The sequence below is a fragment of the Lagopus muta genome, chromosome 10 (assembly GCF_023343835.1).
Source record: "Lagopus muta isolate bLagMut1 chromosome 10, bLagMut1 primary, whole genome shotgun sequence".
Lineage (NCBI taxonomy): Eukaryota > Metazoa > Chordata > Aves > Galliformes > Phasianidae > Lagopus > Lagopus muta.
In genome coordinates, this window is record NC_064442.1 from 8875794 (window position 1) to 8891862 (window position 16069).

At 37.4% G+C, this 16069-nt stretch overlaps 1 protein-coding gene across 13 annotated transcripts in view; it reads right to left on the bottom strand.

Annotated features, from left to right (window-relative positions):
* The window catches only part of ADAMTSL3 (ADAMTS like 3), a 188618-nt gene that overhangs the window by 143576 nt on the left and 28973 nt on the right, over positions 1–16069 (bottom strand). For all 13 annotated transcript variants that reach the window (XR_007379190.1, XM_048956750.1, XM_048956741.1 and 10 more), the window contains one exon: positions 3973–4092. Coding sequence is in view for 12 of the 13 variants with exons in the window: in XM_048956750.1 (XP_048812707.1) it covers positions 3973–4092 (120 nt within the window). In the remaining variant the exon portion in view is untranslated. The remainder of the gene's footprint in view (positions 1–3972; positions 4093–16069) is intronic.

Consider the following 16069-nt stretch of genomic DNA (forward strand, 5'->3'; position numbering starts at 1 on the left):
TCAAAACTACTACATAATATTCCATTCAGATGCCACAAAAATACCTCAGTGAATAAAGGTAGCAGTGTCTGATCTATTTTCTTCTGTGATCACAATAAAGGGGAGTAAGAGACGTATTAACTGAATTCAGAAACTATCTAACCCAAAAATTTCATCTGCATGCAATTCTTAAGTGCACACACAGCAACCGAATATGCAAAGGGGTTACTACAATCCTGTGCAAAAATGAGAGCACCCTCCTTGCCAGACTAAACCAGAACAAAATGTACTGTCTTACATGTAAAACATGAATCCATATGTAATTTTCCTGGGCTAGAGCAGAGCACAGTGTGTTCCCCTTAATATTTACTCATCTTCCAGTTCAAACTGTAAGCTTTGTCTTTTCAGATAGCAAATACTTCTGAATATTCAAGTAACAGCTAGTTCTTTTTTACCGAGATTACTTACTAACAAAGGAATGAATGATCCTGATTAAACTGGCTCCCTGCTTGAAAAATATCACACACAACAGCCAAAGAAAACCCCTCTGAAACATTCCTGCACTTGGAGGTTGTAAGGAAACTGATCTTGGATCACGATGATGATGCTATATAGAAAAAATACCCATCCATATATCAAACTGGAAATTTTATTGGAATAGCATTACAGGAGGACACACTTGCAAATATATGGAATGATCATTTATTCTGCAAGGACCTTGCTATCTTGTTGACTACCCAAAGGACATAGAAGGTCACCAATCTTCTCCCACTCCTGCACAATAGTCAGGAACTTCTCACCAATTTTCATCTATTCTGTTCCCTTCCATGAACACAGATGGAGGGATCATGTTCAGAATGGATCGGGTAAAACTTATTTTCTGATTTGTTGTAGCCAAATGCACAAGTTTATTTTACTGTTCCAATTTTCAAGTGAACTTAACTTAGTATGTGCAGGAATACCAGGATCTGCATCGATGCTCACAGGACAGCTCCAGCACACAGGGAAATGGAACTAATGTATATCCACAATGACAGCATAGAAAGTGAATTGCTGAAATTAAACCAAGTTATGGCATGTAAGAATAAGCTATTGTGGTTTTCTGGATTAGGTGGCAACATTTCTTTACTGATTCCATTCTAGTGTTGGCTGTATTGCATATTTAAAAGTGCCCTGACACTTTACATAAATCCCTTTTTATTCACAGGCACATCCTTTTGAGATCTACCATGCTTGTCAGCTTTTCAAGCATTAAGAATGATTACAAGATGTCCCATACCAGAAGTGGTGGTTTCATAAACATAAAAAGATATTTATTTTTTAAGGTATTTGCCAGTAACACAACAGACTCCAACAAAATTGAGTAAATCAAATGGCTCATAAGAAAAATATACTATTCCTCATGCGTATCACCACCAATCTACAAAGTTCAAGAAATTAACCAGTGAAGGAGTCTCATCCTCCACTTTAAGTCTTAATTCCATTCACAGAGCAAATGTAATTGAAAAGAGTACAATGACATTTAAAAAAAAAAAAAATTCATAAGTATATGAACATGTCAGCAAAAGCATAAATTATAACTGCACATTATTATAATTCTATGATCAAAATCCTCCACAATAATTGTTTTCAAGTTACAGAAGAATTCTTGATTTTCACTAAGGAAGGAAAACCAGACATAGATCAGTCCTTATCTGGCTTTCAGCAGATTCACATTTTTTTAGTAAGTCTTGATGACCAAATTTCACTTCAGAGAAACTAATAATAACATTAATAGTACATCTGCCATTATTTCCAACTTTCTGATGTTATATCACAGAACCATAAAACCACAAGGTTGGAAACGACCTGTAAGATCATCTAGTCCAACCGTCTCCTCATTACCACTGCTACCACAAACTAAACCAGATCTCATAGCTCCTCATCCAGGTGCTTCTTGAACACTGCCAGGAACACCTCCCTGGGCAGCCATTCCAGTGCCTGACCACTCTCTGTGAGAAAGTTTTTCCTTGTGTCCAACCTAAACCTCCTCTGGTACAACTTGCAGCCATTTGCCCAGGTCCTGCTCATTGCCTGGGAGAAGAGGCCAAAGCCCTCTTCACCACAGCCTCCCTTCAGGAAGTTGTAGAGTGCAGTGAGGTCTCCCCTGAGCCTCCTCTTCTCCAGACTAAATCCCAGCTCCCTCAGCTGCTCCTCATAAGACTTGTGCTCTAGATCCCTCATTACTTTCGTTGCCCTTCTCTGGACACGCTGCAGGGACTCAATGTCTTTCCTGTAGCGGGGCGCGAAACTGAATGCAGTGCTCGAGGTGCAGCCTCACCAGTGCTGAACAGAGGGGGATGATCACCTCCCTGCTCCTGCTGGCCACACTTATCATCACTGGGTTTCAAGAACTCAATCTTAAATTCATACTACTCATTATTCCTGCACTGATCTGTGAAGGTCTGCGTTGCGTTTGTGAAAGAACAGACAGCTCTAATGAAGATCTAATTCAGATCCCAAAGAAATAGATGGAAAAACTTTCCATCAAATGCAATTGAGCTTGTAACAGGCTTCTGTATACAGCTACACTGCTATTTGAGATTTTATGGAGAGTGGAAATTTATTTTTTTTAAACCATCAATGCTATTCACACAGTCAGTCTATTTGAATAGACTGTTTGTACTATCTCTCAGTTACATCTGATTTATTGTCTCAGCTAAAAAATGCTGCATTTAATGGAAGCTGATTCTGGTATATAACTTTCACAGAATTTTTCTACTACTATGGCATTGAATGCAGCCTGGGTCACAGCTGCATTTTACTGTACTGTAAGTTATTACTTTGCCAGGTTTTCGTTGTTTGTTTGGTGGGTTTTTTTTTTGTTGTTTTTTTGTTTTTTTTCTCCCCCTGGGGAACATCTTACATGTAAACTTTCCTATAGGTGAATCAAGATTCTCAAGTACTATTTATCATAAACATATTATAATATATTCAGCTAGCTTACAGGAGCTCCACACACTTTCTTCTTCACTTCCTTTTGTCCCCCTAAACAGCTTTTCATTCTAAAGTTTAGTTGCCTCAGTTCTCCTCTTTTTCTACAGCAGGCAGCTGATAAATAAGCTTTCTCTAAATAGCTTCAGCAAGGAGACAGTCTTTGAAACTCAAACTGCTAATCACTATATAGAATCACACCTTTTGACTGCAAAGCAAGTTTAGCTTTTTTTGGAGATTGTTTCCTAAAAAATTGCCTCCTCTTCCACTAAGACACGTACTGTAAGTGCCTATGTAATTCAGACTGTTTTGATGTGAAGTTTCAGCTGACTTCTGGAACACATTGTGTATGAGTAAATTTCCACAGCATGTCACGCATTTCCTAGGTTTACTTCAGATCTTTTGCCAAGATTAACAGCATTTCTTTCATGTTACTTTCTTTACATTTATATCTATATTCCATGTTTAACATAATGTTTCAATGGATCTGGAGAAAGCGTTAAATGCCTAACTTCAAAACACATAATTTGTTGCTTTCTAAATACTCTGCTTCATGCATTATTCTGCTCTGCATTTGTTTCTTTAGAGTGCAACCAAGCTCCCCTGCTGAATGCTTTGTAAACAGAATTTGTTGACATTTCACAAGAAAGAAAATGTGATTAAATACCTCCAAGAAATAAGTCAGTTAAGGATAGATCAACCAATTCACAGAAATTACAGCAACCTCTAATTCCACGCATTTTAGAGTACTATAAACATGCATTAACTCATAATTAAAACATAGTTGCTTTCATCTCTATTATAACCTCTAAGATCTTCCACAGGTTTTTGATCTATTTTTTTTCTTTCTAAGCTTTTTTATTACATTTATGTTACTATTTATTTTAAAAGCCTTCATTTTCATTTTGCTCTAGCTTGTAGCATCTTCTAAGGACGTTATACACAGTTTCTTAATTTAGAGTAATCCATGTGTCAGAGTTCCATGAATGTGACTGCCATTTTCACATGTAGCTTACTGACCTGGTCATCGTAACGGTAAGTGAGGAACTGTTCTCCTGTGGTATCCTCAAGAAAACTCCCTTGTGGAGAAAGGGCAAACTCAGGCAAGAAGTATGCACCTTGGGACTGCTCTGCTCTTGTCTGTAAGAGATTCAGAAACATCACGTTACTGCTACCTGCAGACACAAGACAAGACCTTAAATATGCATACAGTGAAAATGATTAGCTCTGAACTTCTGGAAAAAAAAAAAAAAAAAAGCCACATTTTTTAAAGCAAATTAAGCAAATTATTTAGTGAGGGATATTTTACTCCTAAAATCCATGACAAATATTCCAAATTCTTACAGAAGTTCAAAAGCAATCAAAATATCTCAGTAGCAAAGATGGTATATTAGTTACACAGGTGGTTTTAACTTATCACAGCTGAAAGATAGTGAAAATGATACTAAAACAGCAGCATGCTTTCTTTTTTCTTATATGCTTCATTAGAAAGACTGCTGCAGAAAACACAGCATCTCTTTTCTTACAGGACAGCAGAAGAGCAGAATCACAGCTTTGAAGACAACTTCTAGACCAGCCCTCCTCAAAATAGGCTGACTGTGACACTGAATTACTTTCCCGTCTGCGGGAAAAGATTGTTGCAAGGAAGAAACTGGATGGTGAACCAAACACTGGGCAGAGGTCCATGAAAGCTTTCTAAGTCATTCGCAGTTGGTGAACTGCTTTTGAGAACAGTGCAGGAGAAGAGCAGCCTGTTTTGAGCTCCAGAGGAGTTAATTGTCTGCACCTGTACCTCCAAGTTGGCTGTCTGACTCCTGGACCCTTATTAGACAAAGATATTTTTCCTAAGTAATCTATGCATGTTCAGCAGCCATAGCACATGTAGAAAACGCTAAGCACACTGAACACATACTGGTTGCATGTGCTCTCATTGTATTGCAGGTTTAAGGCATACCAGACACAGCATGTGTACCACACTAACACATCCTTCATGTTACTTTAAGGCAGGAGCCCTATCCTAGAAAGCTATTTGCTCTGTATGTAAGAGAAAAATGAGCAATCATATTTTGAAAGGAGAGTACTGGAGGGTCCAGCTAGTGCAGGCGAAGAGTAGGAAGAGCAAGGACATAAAATTACCTTCCAGGAGGTTGAAACCTTCTAGGGAAGAAAAAAATCATGAATTGCACAAGTTACTGCTGGATGTTTCCCAAAAAGTCAGCTTAATAAATGGGGTTTCATTAAACTGTTTCTTATATTTTGACATATGTAATAATTTTACATTAACGGCTGCCATCAACCAGTTTCTAGACTGTTGGCTAGAGCTGTACCAAGCAAGAGGAGTGTAATCTCAGCATCAGATAACTGGAGATTTCAAAAATCATCTATGTCATTCAACCAGTTTGTAGCAGGAAAGAAGGCAAGAGCTTCTGTAGTTCCTCTCTTGTGCGAAGAATGCACTTGCTGAAGCTCACAACTTATCTCATAAAAAACAGATGACAAGTCATTCACAGTATGGGTCTGGAGAAGCTTACACTGCTGTTGCTTACTCTGTTCTGCAAAGATGAAGCTGTCAGCTTCTCAGACTGTAAACCTCATCATTCGTGACAAGCATTAAATTAACATATTTGTCCTAAATCAAGCAATCTTCATATAAACTAGAAATAGCTAGGACATGTCTAGACTAGGGTAAAAGGTCACACGCTAGCACGCAAGTTTGAACACAATTTTAAAGAGGGTTTTTTTCATCAGACCTGCATGAGAGCAATTCCAGTTCACATCACGTTATTGTGACGTTCTCTACAGCCTATTATACCAGCAGACTCAATTGTATGCTGTAGCCAACTGATTTTATTTATGCTGAGGTAAATCGCAAGATACGAAGAATAAAACCTCCATTTGATAACAATACTTTCCCCATAAGGTAACAAAGAGAGGTCCACAGTTACAGCTTCGTGCTGAATCCAAGCTGGCTGCAGCTCACGCAGGCCTTGACAGGTTCAGCATAGCCCAGACACGAAGCTGGCTGACATAATCTGGCATTTTTCCCCACTGGTGTCAATGGAAAATCGATAGATCTTATGTGAGGGAATATGGCAATGATGTAATCCTATGATTTCAGCACAGGGCTAACGGATAAGAGATACGCGTTCTAAATCTCTAGTGGCCTGGCTTAAAGTACTTAACATTTCTACCTCAGTGTCCCCACGTGAAAAACACAGTTACAGTGTCAAGTGACCTGTACTAACAGCGCTTCTTAAAGTTCAGCTTATATTTGTAAAATACTTTGGAAAGGAATAGTGCTAAGTACTAGCAATTTATGACAATATTTTGCAAAGAGCTGTCGAACTCCAGAACAGAAGAAATCCAAATCACTCCACCACACTTCTTAGAAAAATGTATATATCATACTGCTGCTTAATTTCCCATAAACAAGTTTGCCAGTAGGATATGCAGCGATTAACTGGCTTGTGCTTCTCATCTTTATAATATAAATATTTAAAAATAGAAAATCGTTGGACATTCATCAGTATTATGCTTTGAATATAAAAGATGCCAACATTTGAAGCTGAAATAATGAGGTAATAAATATTACATGAAAAACAAGGGTTTATCCCACACACATTCAATTTCTGTATCAAAAGCTAATAAATAGCAAGCCAGTGGAGAAGCAGAAGACTATTTGCTAGATTAAGGCAAGCAAGATTTCCAATAACAAAAAAATTCAGGGCAAAAGATGAACATTTTCTAAGGTTAAACAAGAGGCTCTAACTGGAGACTGATCTAACTGCAGCAATAGGCACTTGTCAGCATAACTCAAGTGAAAGAGGAATACAGCAAAGCGTTCAGTTAAAAACAAAAATGTACTAAGACTACAGTGTGTTGTCATGGCAAGCTGATGTTGAAGCCAAGTAAATACAGCTGATACACAACCTAAATCAAGAAGTTTGTCTTTAAAAAATCATAAAAATTCAAAATAATAAAATAACAGCTCTTATTTTTCAAAGATCCCTTTTGGATCAACGTAAAACAACAAAATATTTTCTCCGCCCCAGGTAGAGGCACCTCAAAATAAGCTGCACGGTTCCTGTCTGAAGCTCTCCAGTATTTTTTCGTGTATACGTTGTACTGAATTCAAATTGCACTGTTTCCTTTTAGTCCACTTTAGTCCCCACTGAGGAGTCTACCCATGTTTCTTTTGAGTCTTTTATATTTCTATAGGCCCTTTTGCCTAACTGCAATTCCAATTTCAACAGTCTGTGGGTTTATAGCATATTTGGGATCCGCATGACTTTGCTAATCTGTTATAAATTCACATTTTAAGCTAAAGGCTCTAAGTGCAGGTTTCAAAAAACAATTACATTTCCTGCTAGTGTTTTAACTCTCTTTAACAGCCAGTTTAACATTAATAGCTTCAAGTTAAATGTGTCAAATTACAATGACACCTAAGAAAGTAGAAGACAATGTAGCTAAACCAGATAATAATAATCACTGTATAAAACCTGTTAAAATTAATGTATCATATAGCAAGGAAGTGTGTACTGCTGTAGTAACAAACAAGACAATTTTAAAATTGGAAACATAAATAGATGCTTTAAAACCTTATCAGAACATATATCTTATTAGTCAGAAACTGAAAAAAAGAATAATAAAGTCTTCCATGCTACATCCCTCCACCTATATAATCAAGGAGAAATACCCTATGAAATAGATAATGAATTTATGTTCTGGGAAGTGTAAAATGGCACCATGGCTATTCAAAGGCTTATGCTTTGAGCACAGCTTTGATCTCAGGTTGTGATTTCTTCCTCACTCATCACTCTCCATCCGAGTGCTTGAGGATTAAATTACTCTTCCACTTTCAATTGCAGAAGGTAAAACATACAGCTGATATCCAAGTCTCTGGCTTTTAGATCTCCATCCACTGAGACTTGCCTGTTGCAGCTTTTACTGCTGCCTGATTTCATTGCTCTAAATACTACTCTGAATAAAAGTATTTTTGCAAGTGGAAGTTGGTAGATTAGAGGCTTTTATTTTTTTATTACTGCAGATAAGAGAGGGATGGTTGCTGAGTGCCTTCCACTAGTCATTAGTAAGTAGCATGATGAAGTACCACGGAGCGACTCTGAAGATTAAAAGGTGCCTAGCACCAAAAACCCACTTGATGCTATTTGGAGGAGAGGACTTTACTTTAAACCAGTTGCAGACAATCACACAGATTATCTATCAATGATAGGAGCACATCAGGTATGCTGCTCCTACACATCATCTGACTCAGTTTCATCCATGAAGATACTTATTAGCTTACTCTGAAACCACTCAACAACGTAAACTACTTTAACTGTGTTGTGTTTGGTTTTTTTTTTCCTTGAGTACCCAGGATTCACATTAATTATTGCCATCCAACTCCGCTGTAATTGCCAAATCAGAGCAATTAAAAAAAAAAGGTAGAGTTTCCCTCTGAAATTAAATATTAATCACTGCTTATTCCTTCCAAGGTACAGATTAAGAATTTCATCCAAGGATTTAAACTGTTATTGTAATTTCAGATAAATTGAAAAATGTAGTTTAGTCTACAACTATTGGAGATTATTTGATACAAAGGCTATTGCAAAGTTCAATTGAACATCATAATAACATGCCATGACTCTATTTAATCACAGCTACTAGAAGACTGGGAAGTAATTGTTCTGTATTTATATATAAACAAGAGTGGCTTTAGAAACTGAGCTTTCTGCTCACAGGAGTAAAGATTGAAAAGATGAGAAAAAGAATAAATGTTTCAAAGAAATGACTTGAAGATAATTAGAAATGCACCAGTAATCTTTTAGGTACAATTTTTTTTTAATATTTTAGGCGCAATAGTTTAATTTTGGAGCTTTGAAGCACCAGAAACTACATTTTATAGGCAAAACAAGAACTACACTCATAGATAAACCTAATGTAAATTGACATTACCAAGACTTAAATCAGCCCTTCCCTAACTAAGCCTATATGCTTGTTAGAATATGGAGCAAAACAAAACTAACTGCTTTACTTGGCAATAAAAACAAAATGAAAACTTCCAAATGATCAATTTTGAATGCTAAAGACAACAAAATATCACACTGTTCCTGAAATTGCATCAACATCTTGTTTTCAGAGGGGGGGAAAACAGATAAAAGACAATGCTCTGTCACCTAGAGCTTCACAGCTATGAGTAACTGCACTGTCATGCTCAAGGTGAATTCTGAACCAGCCAGCACAGTGAATGCACTTAGCTCCGTGTACTTCCACAGCTCTTTTAGTAGCTCTTGTTGGAAGGGGAAAAATTAGTCATGGTATTTGAAGTATTAGTTTTCAAAAGCCATTTTTAAGGAAAAAAATAGGAAAAAATGGCAAAAGTGAAACTGCATCTGCATTCTGAATTACTTGTAAATACACGTTTGTCAGATCAATATGCACAGCAAGTCCAACCGTATTTTAAAAAGCCTTCACTTTAATTGTTCATGTTAAGTATCTGCCCACTAAGATGTTGTAGCATGATGTCTGCCCCAGGGAACTAACATACAAGCTAAACAGCAGTTCAATTTAATGGATTTTCAAGGACGCCAGTACCAAAAAAAAAAAAAAAAGTTAAATGGAGCACAACACTCCAGTCTCATCACCACATCTAGTGCAACAGAATATAATTCCACATCAACAGCTCAAAGCCTCAGACCTTGTCAGAGCAAGCAATGTTAATGAATAAATATCTAGTGAGATTCAGATGAGCATTTGTTATGGTCAAGATTTAAAAAACAAAACCCTACACACCAACTTCTTAATGCTAAATGCTCTGAAATGTTTAGAGGGCCTTGGAAGTGAGCTGGCCATAGATCAGGCCAATTATTTAAAATAGTAATTAAACTAAAATGCCAACATTTCAAACCAGAATTAAGATACTGAGCATCATTCTCTCCTCAAAAAAAAATAAAAAAAAATAAAACAATAAAAACCACTTGGCAAAGCACAAAACTGATGAAAACCAAACAGTTCTTCACAGTTCTTCATAGAAGAATCCCCCAGAATTCTGGATATGACAGCCAAGGTTCATCATCAAGGAAGTCACAGCTGAGACCAGACAGCCTGAATGCTGAACCAGAAGAATTTTCAGAGACAGAACTCAGGCGTGTGACTGAAGAACTGTGTTCAGGTCTGCTGAAGGTAGACTTCAGATCTGCCCCAGTTTAAGATCAAATCAAAAGATGTATATATTTCTTTGCTCTTATCTCTCGTTCTAGACTTGTCTGGAACAGGTAAAGATCAGCTAAGGAAAACAATCCTGTAACTTGAAGATGCATTCAAAGATAAGCAAAAATTCATAGACATCGTACTTCATCTACCTATTTGTGTCGTAATGAAACATTGTCAGTAGGCAACCTGCATGTTAAAATTTCATCAATAGCTTGAGAAACGTCTACTATTAAAAGCTGACTTTAAGCTATATGTACAGTTATATTCACAGCTGCAAAAGAGAAATTGAACACATCATTTCTGATACTCAAATCAAGCCCACCCTGTACCCATTCAGCACTAGGAGTTATTCCCAACTTGAATACATTCAAGATCGCATTCTCACATAGAAAATGGTCCTCAGCCACCAAAACCTTTCCAGTGCTGTCTGTACTATTTAACAACAACACAAGGATATTGGAGACATTTTTTTTTATTATTATTATTATTTTTTTTTTTTTTAAATTAAGGCACTATCTTTCAGTTCTTCCAGAAAACTATTTCTACCAAAATTCCTCTAGATTAAGTGTAAACAAATTTTCCTTCAGCGGAACTTAGGCTACAGACTGAGAACACTCCATTTTGAAAGCCTCTTTGTGTACCTTTTAAAATTTGTACTAGTAATTAAGCTTCTGAATATTTATCAACAATTACTCGTGTTTTCTCTCGCTGTGGTCTGGGTAAGAGATTAAACTTTTTATTGAAAGGTTGCAGTAGTATTTAGCCAAAATCTCATTTACTTTCAAAACCCAACTTAAGTATGAACTTTGCTTCGTATTTCTTATGGAAATACAAACCCTAGAGTTTTCCTTCCTCCACTGAAGCCCCTTCTAACCTGTGTTAGGCAGACTGTTCTTTCTGAAGGACTGAAGGGCTCAAAATTTGCTTTTGAAAGATTCACACTGGGAGACCAAAGTTATTCCCAGTTATATCAGTGCATATACCTACAGCAGGACTACACCTCTTGTAATATTACACCTACTATTAGGCCTGTGAATAATGTTACTCAGTACTACCTAGTTTCACATAAAAGAAAAACCATCATGAAAATACAGCACTCTTAGACAAGATGAACCTGACACAGTTCATTTCCAATTATTGTCAGAAAGTCAGCAAGTGTGGATCAGACTCTGCTTTCAAAATATGCAATGCCTCATTATATCCTGAGCCTTTAATTCAGTCTGTGGGGAAACGGGTACAACAATATTTAGAGGCGGTTTGAAAGCAATTTTATAGCATATGGATAAAACATATACCAAGAAGTCTGGATGTTAAGGGTACAATTACCAGTGAGAATAGAATTACATACAAAAAGCGTATGTCAAGTCTGTTCTTAAGAACAAGAAAAAAGGCTCACAAAGATATGGATTTACCACGAGGAAAGAGGAAATTAGGTGCCAGAAAGAATAAGAAAGTAATTTTGATCCCTGTCCCCCGATTCCCTGCCACAGCGGTGGCACAATTTATAAGCTCAGCACAGTATGATATCTACTTTTTGTCTCCCTAAGGATGCTGAGAAACTGCACTGAACACATCGGGAGCATCACACTGAGAGGCTGCCAGCAGCGTGGTGAGCAGGGGCTGTACCTGCTATGGAGGGAAGGCAATTCATCCTTGAGCCTGTACTTCCTGAACACAGTGTGACTAATCTTATTGGTTTTGTTTCTTCACTTGTTTACTGGTTCAGCAACTTATCTTAAAAGTGTTAGAATTTTATGCTATAATCCAACAGCTTTGAATGGTAAAGAAACAATCCACTTGTTCATTGGTTGGGGCTTGTTCCTTTAAAGGGCCAGGAGAGTAGATAAGGAGATGTTTTCATTTCATTCTTTATACTTTTCTCCTGTTGAAGATGCAAAAATCCTTAGATAGAACAGACTTTTATGCCTAAAAATGATGAAAGTGAAGATATCTTTTAAAAAAAAAGCAAACTAGAAGTGAGAAAACACTATTTTGTTAATTCATCTTCTTGAAGTTCTTCAAGCAAGACAGATGTAGCTAATTGAAGGTTCTAAAACAGTCGTTATCCCTTCTTTCACCATATGTTCAACCTATCCAAACCAATCCCACTTTTTATTCTTTATTTATTAAGCTAATAATTGGCAAAATTCTTGTTGTAAATCAAATGCTTTCAGCATTATTGGAGTACATTCATATGGAGCTCCCATTCATTCACTGAAAGTTTCTAAGAGTCTTACGGTCCCATAGGAACAGAAATATGTTACAAAAATACTGTCGGTATTTTTAGCAAGGAAATTATGCTAAACTTATTATTTACAGTAATATATATATATATATATATGTGTGTATATGTGTATATGTGTATGTATACTATTGTAGTATTGAAAAAGCCTTATTGTAACTTCTTTTATCATGACCACTATGCAGTGAGAGAGCTTTTTTCTTGCTCAGCTGTGATGTTGCTACCAAGGTAATGGACTCCATTGCAGGAAACAACCTTTGTTGTTTCTCTATGGACATGACTGCACTCTGCCCATGTGTCTCCTTCAGTCACACTCTGAAGAAGACTGGAGCATAATCCTTGAGGAATAGCAGATTTATTTACAAAAGGCAAGAGAAGAACATAATTCAGGTTATGTAGGATCACTGTCAGAGGCAGTGGAATTACAAAGCAACACGTGCTGATTGAAGATACTCATATTGCTTAAGGATCAAAGAACAAAACAAAATGAGAAATGATTTAATGCATTCCCTTCACTGAGCAGCAGGAGATTCTATCATGGAGGGCAAGACTCAGTCATGAATACAAGGTTCAGAATTTAGGGAACTGTATCTGAGACGGACATGGTCAACCTGTCCACATCAGGTTTAAACACACTGTGGAAAGCAAGGCAGGTGGCCAGCAATTCAAGTTTTTATATGCAAGCAAAATGGGACCCAGCACATTGTCACATACTGGAATAAGGTAACTGTAATCAGATAGATATGCTATTGGTAAGAGAAAGTAGGATAAAATCTTCACACAATACTTTGTTCATCTGCAGGATATTATGCCTAGTGAGAAAATCTGCTTAGTTCTTCCATGCTCTGGTGTTATAATGCTATTCATCAAGAGATCTCATATTACTCAAAGTTGTCACTATCCACCTTTTACAATGACTGTTCTCAGGAGAGTCTGGCTAAGTATGACATTGCACTCCTGACTCAGATTTTCCTGATTCTTTTTAATTTAAATTATAACCTTAATGTTATTAATGTTATGTTATGTTGGTGTGATTATTTGTATTTAATTTCCTTTAGAGTTTTTTCTTTAATAGTGATATAATTTGAACTGACACAGTAACATGCTTTTCATATACTTCAGTTGAAACTGTGCCTAAGGGCAGTGAAATTCTCATCCATACACTGCATAAGGAAAAGAATTCTGGTGCTCAGAAGCCAAACACCTGCTAGAACTAGTGGCAGATCCAGATTTTTAAGAGAATTCCTGTTGCATAATGAAAGCACAAAGAAGGGAAGTGTGTGGGGCAATGGAATGGCATTAAAACCACAGCACTTAAGGGGAAAAAAAAATCCTAAGCCACTAGGTACTTCTGTCATTGAAGATTGTAGCATTAAATAAAGATGTTCACAAAAGCAAATATAAAGAGGGGCTTTTGTGAGGTGAGACAGGCTGAGCAGTGACTCGTTAATAGGTGTCACCAGGCTTTGCCACACCTTGCACAGCTAATGACAGGGAGCTCTCCCTGCCCTGTCTCAGTACATCTGCTTCTGATTCAGGTGGCAGGGGAAAATTGGCAAGTAATCCAGACCAAAAAAAAGCCTGCCTTAGCACTAGCAATTTTTCATCATTGCATACTGTTCATGCAGTGTTGTCATTAGCAACAGCGTGGTGCTTGTCATTAATTAAACAGGGAGATGCAGCATATGAATTTGCTCTGCTACTGTAAATGACTACAGATTCTCATAACAGAAACAGACCTAGAAACAAGGGCAAACTCACTGCCACAAAGATCTGAAATAGTTGGTGTAAGTCAAATAGGCCAAAAACTGAAGTACAACTAAAAGACCATGCCAAGTAAATAATTTTGACAGATTAAGAAGACAGATTTTTAAAAATCAATATCAATGAATAAGACTGTCAGAGTCTCTTAAATAACATATAATTAAGTATAATCCGGGTAACTGAAAGAAAATTGAATCTTATGAATAAGATAGTGAGGTTCCTCTCCAGAGGCAAATCATTTTACTGATGGATAAATATATTAAATACATAAAATACCATTCTAAGAAAAAGAATATACTAAGCATACAACAAAGGTCAGTCAGCTACACTAAAGTAACTGCAATTAAATGCAAGACATAAGAACAATCTTACTGATCAGCAGTGTTTGCCGACCTCCTTCAGCCACTTCCAAAAAATAAATACACATAGATAAGACTGTGTAAGGGCTTGTGCACATCCAGATTAAAAGAGTGAAATCGCTCAAGTAAACGCAGAACAATCTCAGTGGCGCCAGAACTCCTCCAGCACGTTCCAAGAGCACCGACACAACCTCCTGCAGAACACTGCCACAGAGCTGGGTGGGTGAGGACATTGTATATATTGTACAGTACTATATTGTACTATCCTTCACAGTCAGAAATGCTTTTCTCCCTTTTCTTCAATCAGGAAGGAAAAGGACAGTTCACATGGTGTGTAGTGGCCAAACGCTTATAAACACACTGCTGGTACTGCCAACTCATGGAAGAACAGAGCCTGTGCTGATGCTGTCTTTTACCTTCCTTTATTCAGAGGAGCACTGAGAGCCCTGCTACCATCTTCTAATAGATCTTCAGATGTCCCAGAATTCCAGTTGAAAAGACAGACCACCCTGAATAAAAGTGTAAATAATCAAACTGCTTCTTCTCTGTTACTTCTAATAGATGAATCCTTTCTCACCTGAAAGAAATTAGACTGTAGAGAACGCCCCAGCCAGATGTTCACTCTCAGGCCAACTTATGATTTAGAGCAGCTAACCACATGAACGTGCCTAACACATGAAGAGGAAAATGATTTTTCCACCATTAGTTTTCCACCACTTCTGATAATTTTGGTGATATTAACCCAATTCTTCATCTACCTTTCTTTCCCTGTTGCAGTAAGTACCTCTGCAGGGTTTATGGACTAAGCAGCCCGGCACATTGACTCGGCCAGGCACATTTGCACAATAAGGAAGCAGTTAAATGGTCATGGCTTGGCTGTAGGAATGTTGGTTTAAGGCTATTAATAAGGCACGTGAGGTGAATGCCTTTCAGCCAAGCGCCCTCCACATGCGCACACCTGTTTCAGCAGGAATGTAAAGAGAAATTCCCAAAAGAAACTGTTCACAGCACGCAGTCTCTAAGTATCAAATGCATTTTGCAAACACTCCAGAGCTTTTGAGCTTTTGGTTCTTACCCTCAGTAAAGCACAATGACACATCAGCCACCAAGCAAAGCATACAACTTCCTAGTAGAACTTCTTTAATCCCTAAGAAATCATTATCTTCATCTTAGTAGCGTCTCTGTCCTTGTCATCTATCACTGAGTTCTTCACCATAGAATTCCAGGCTCTTTGTCATCCCCACCAAACCTTTTGCTGTTGAAATGCTTTCCCTGACTCTTGCCCACTATTCAAATGCTGCAATTCACTTTCTTCAACCATATTTCCATACTGTTCCATATTTAACTTACTTAGCTTCACATTCACTTCCCAGCTGAACTCTCTTCCCTCAGTCTAGTGAGGCCAAATGTTACCCTGATCCATTCCCTTTCTCATTTCCTCTTTATCTTTTTGAGGATGGGATGAAGTTGTGCTCCAAGTGTACTTTGTCTTCTGTTTTCTCTTGCCAGTGAAAGCATCTCAAGCAGGGCAAGGATTTAA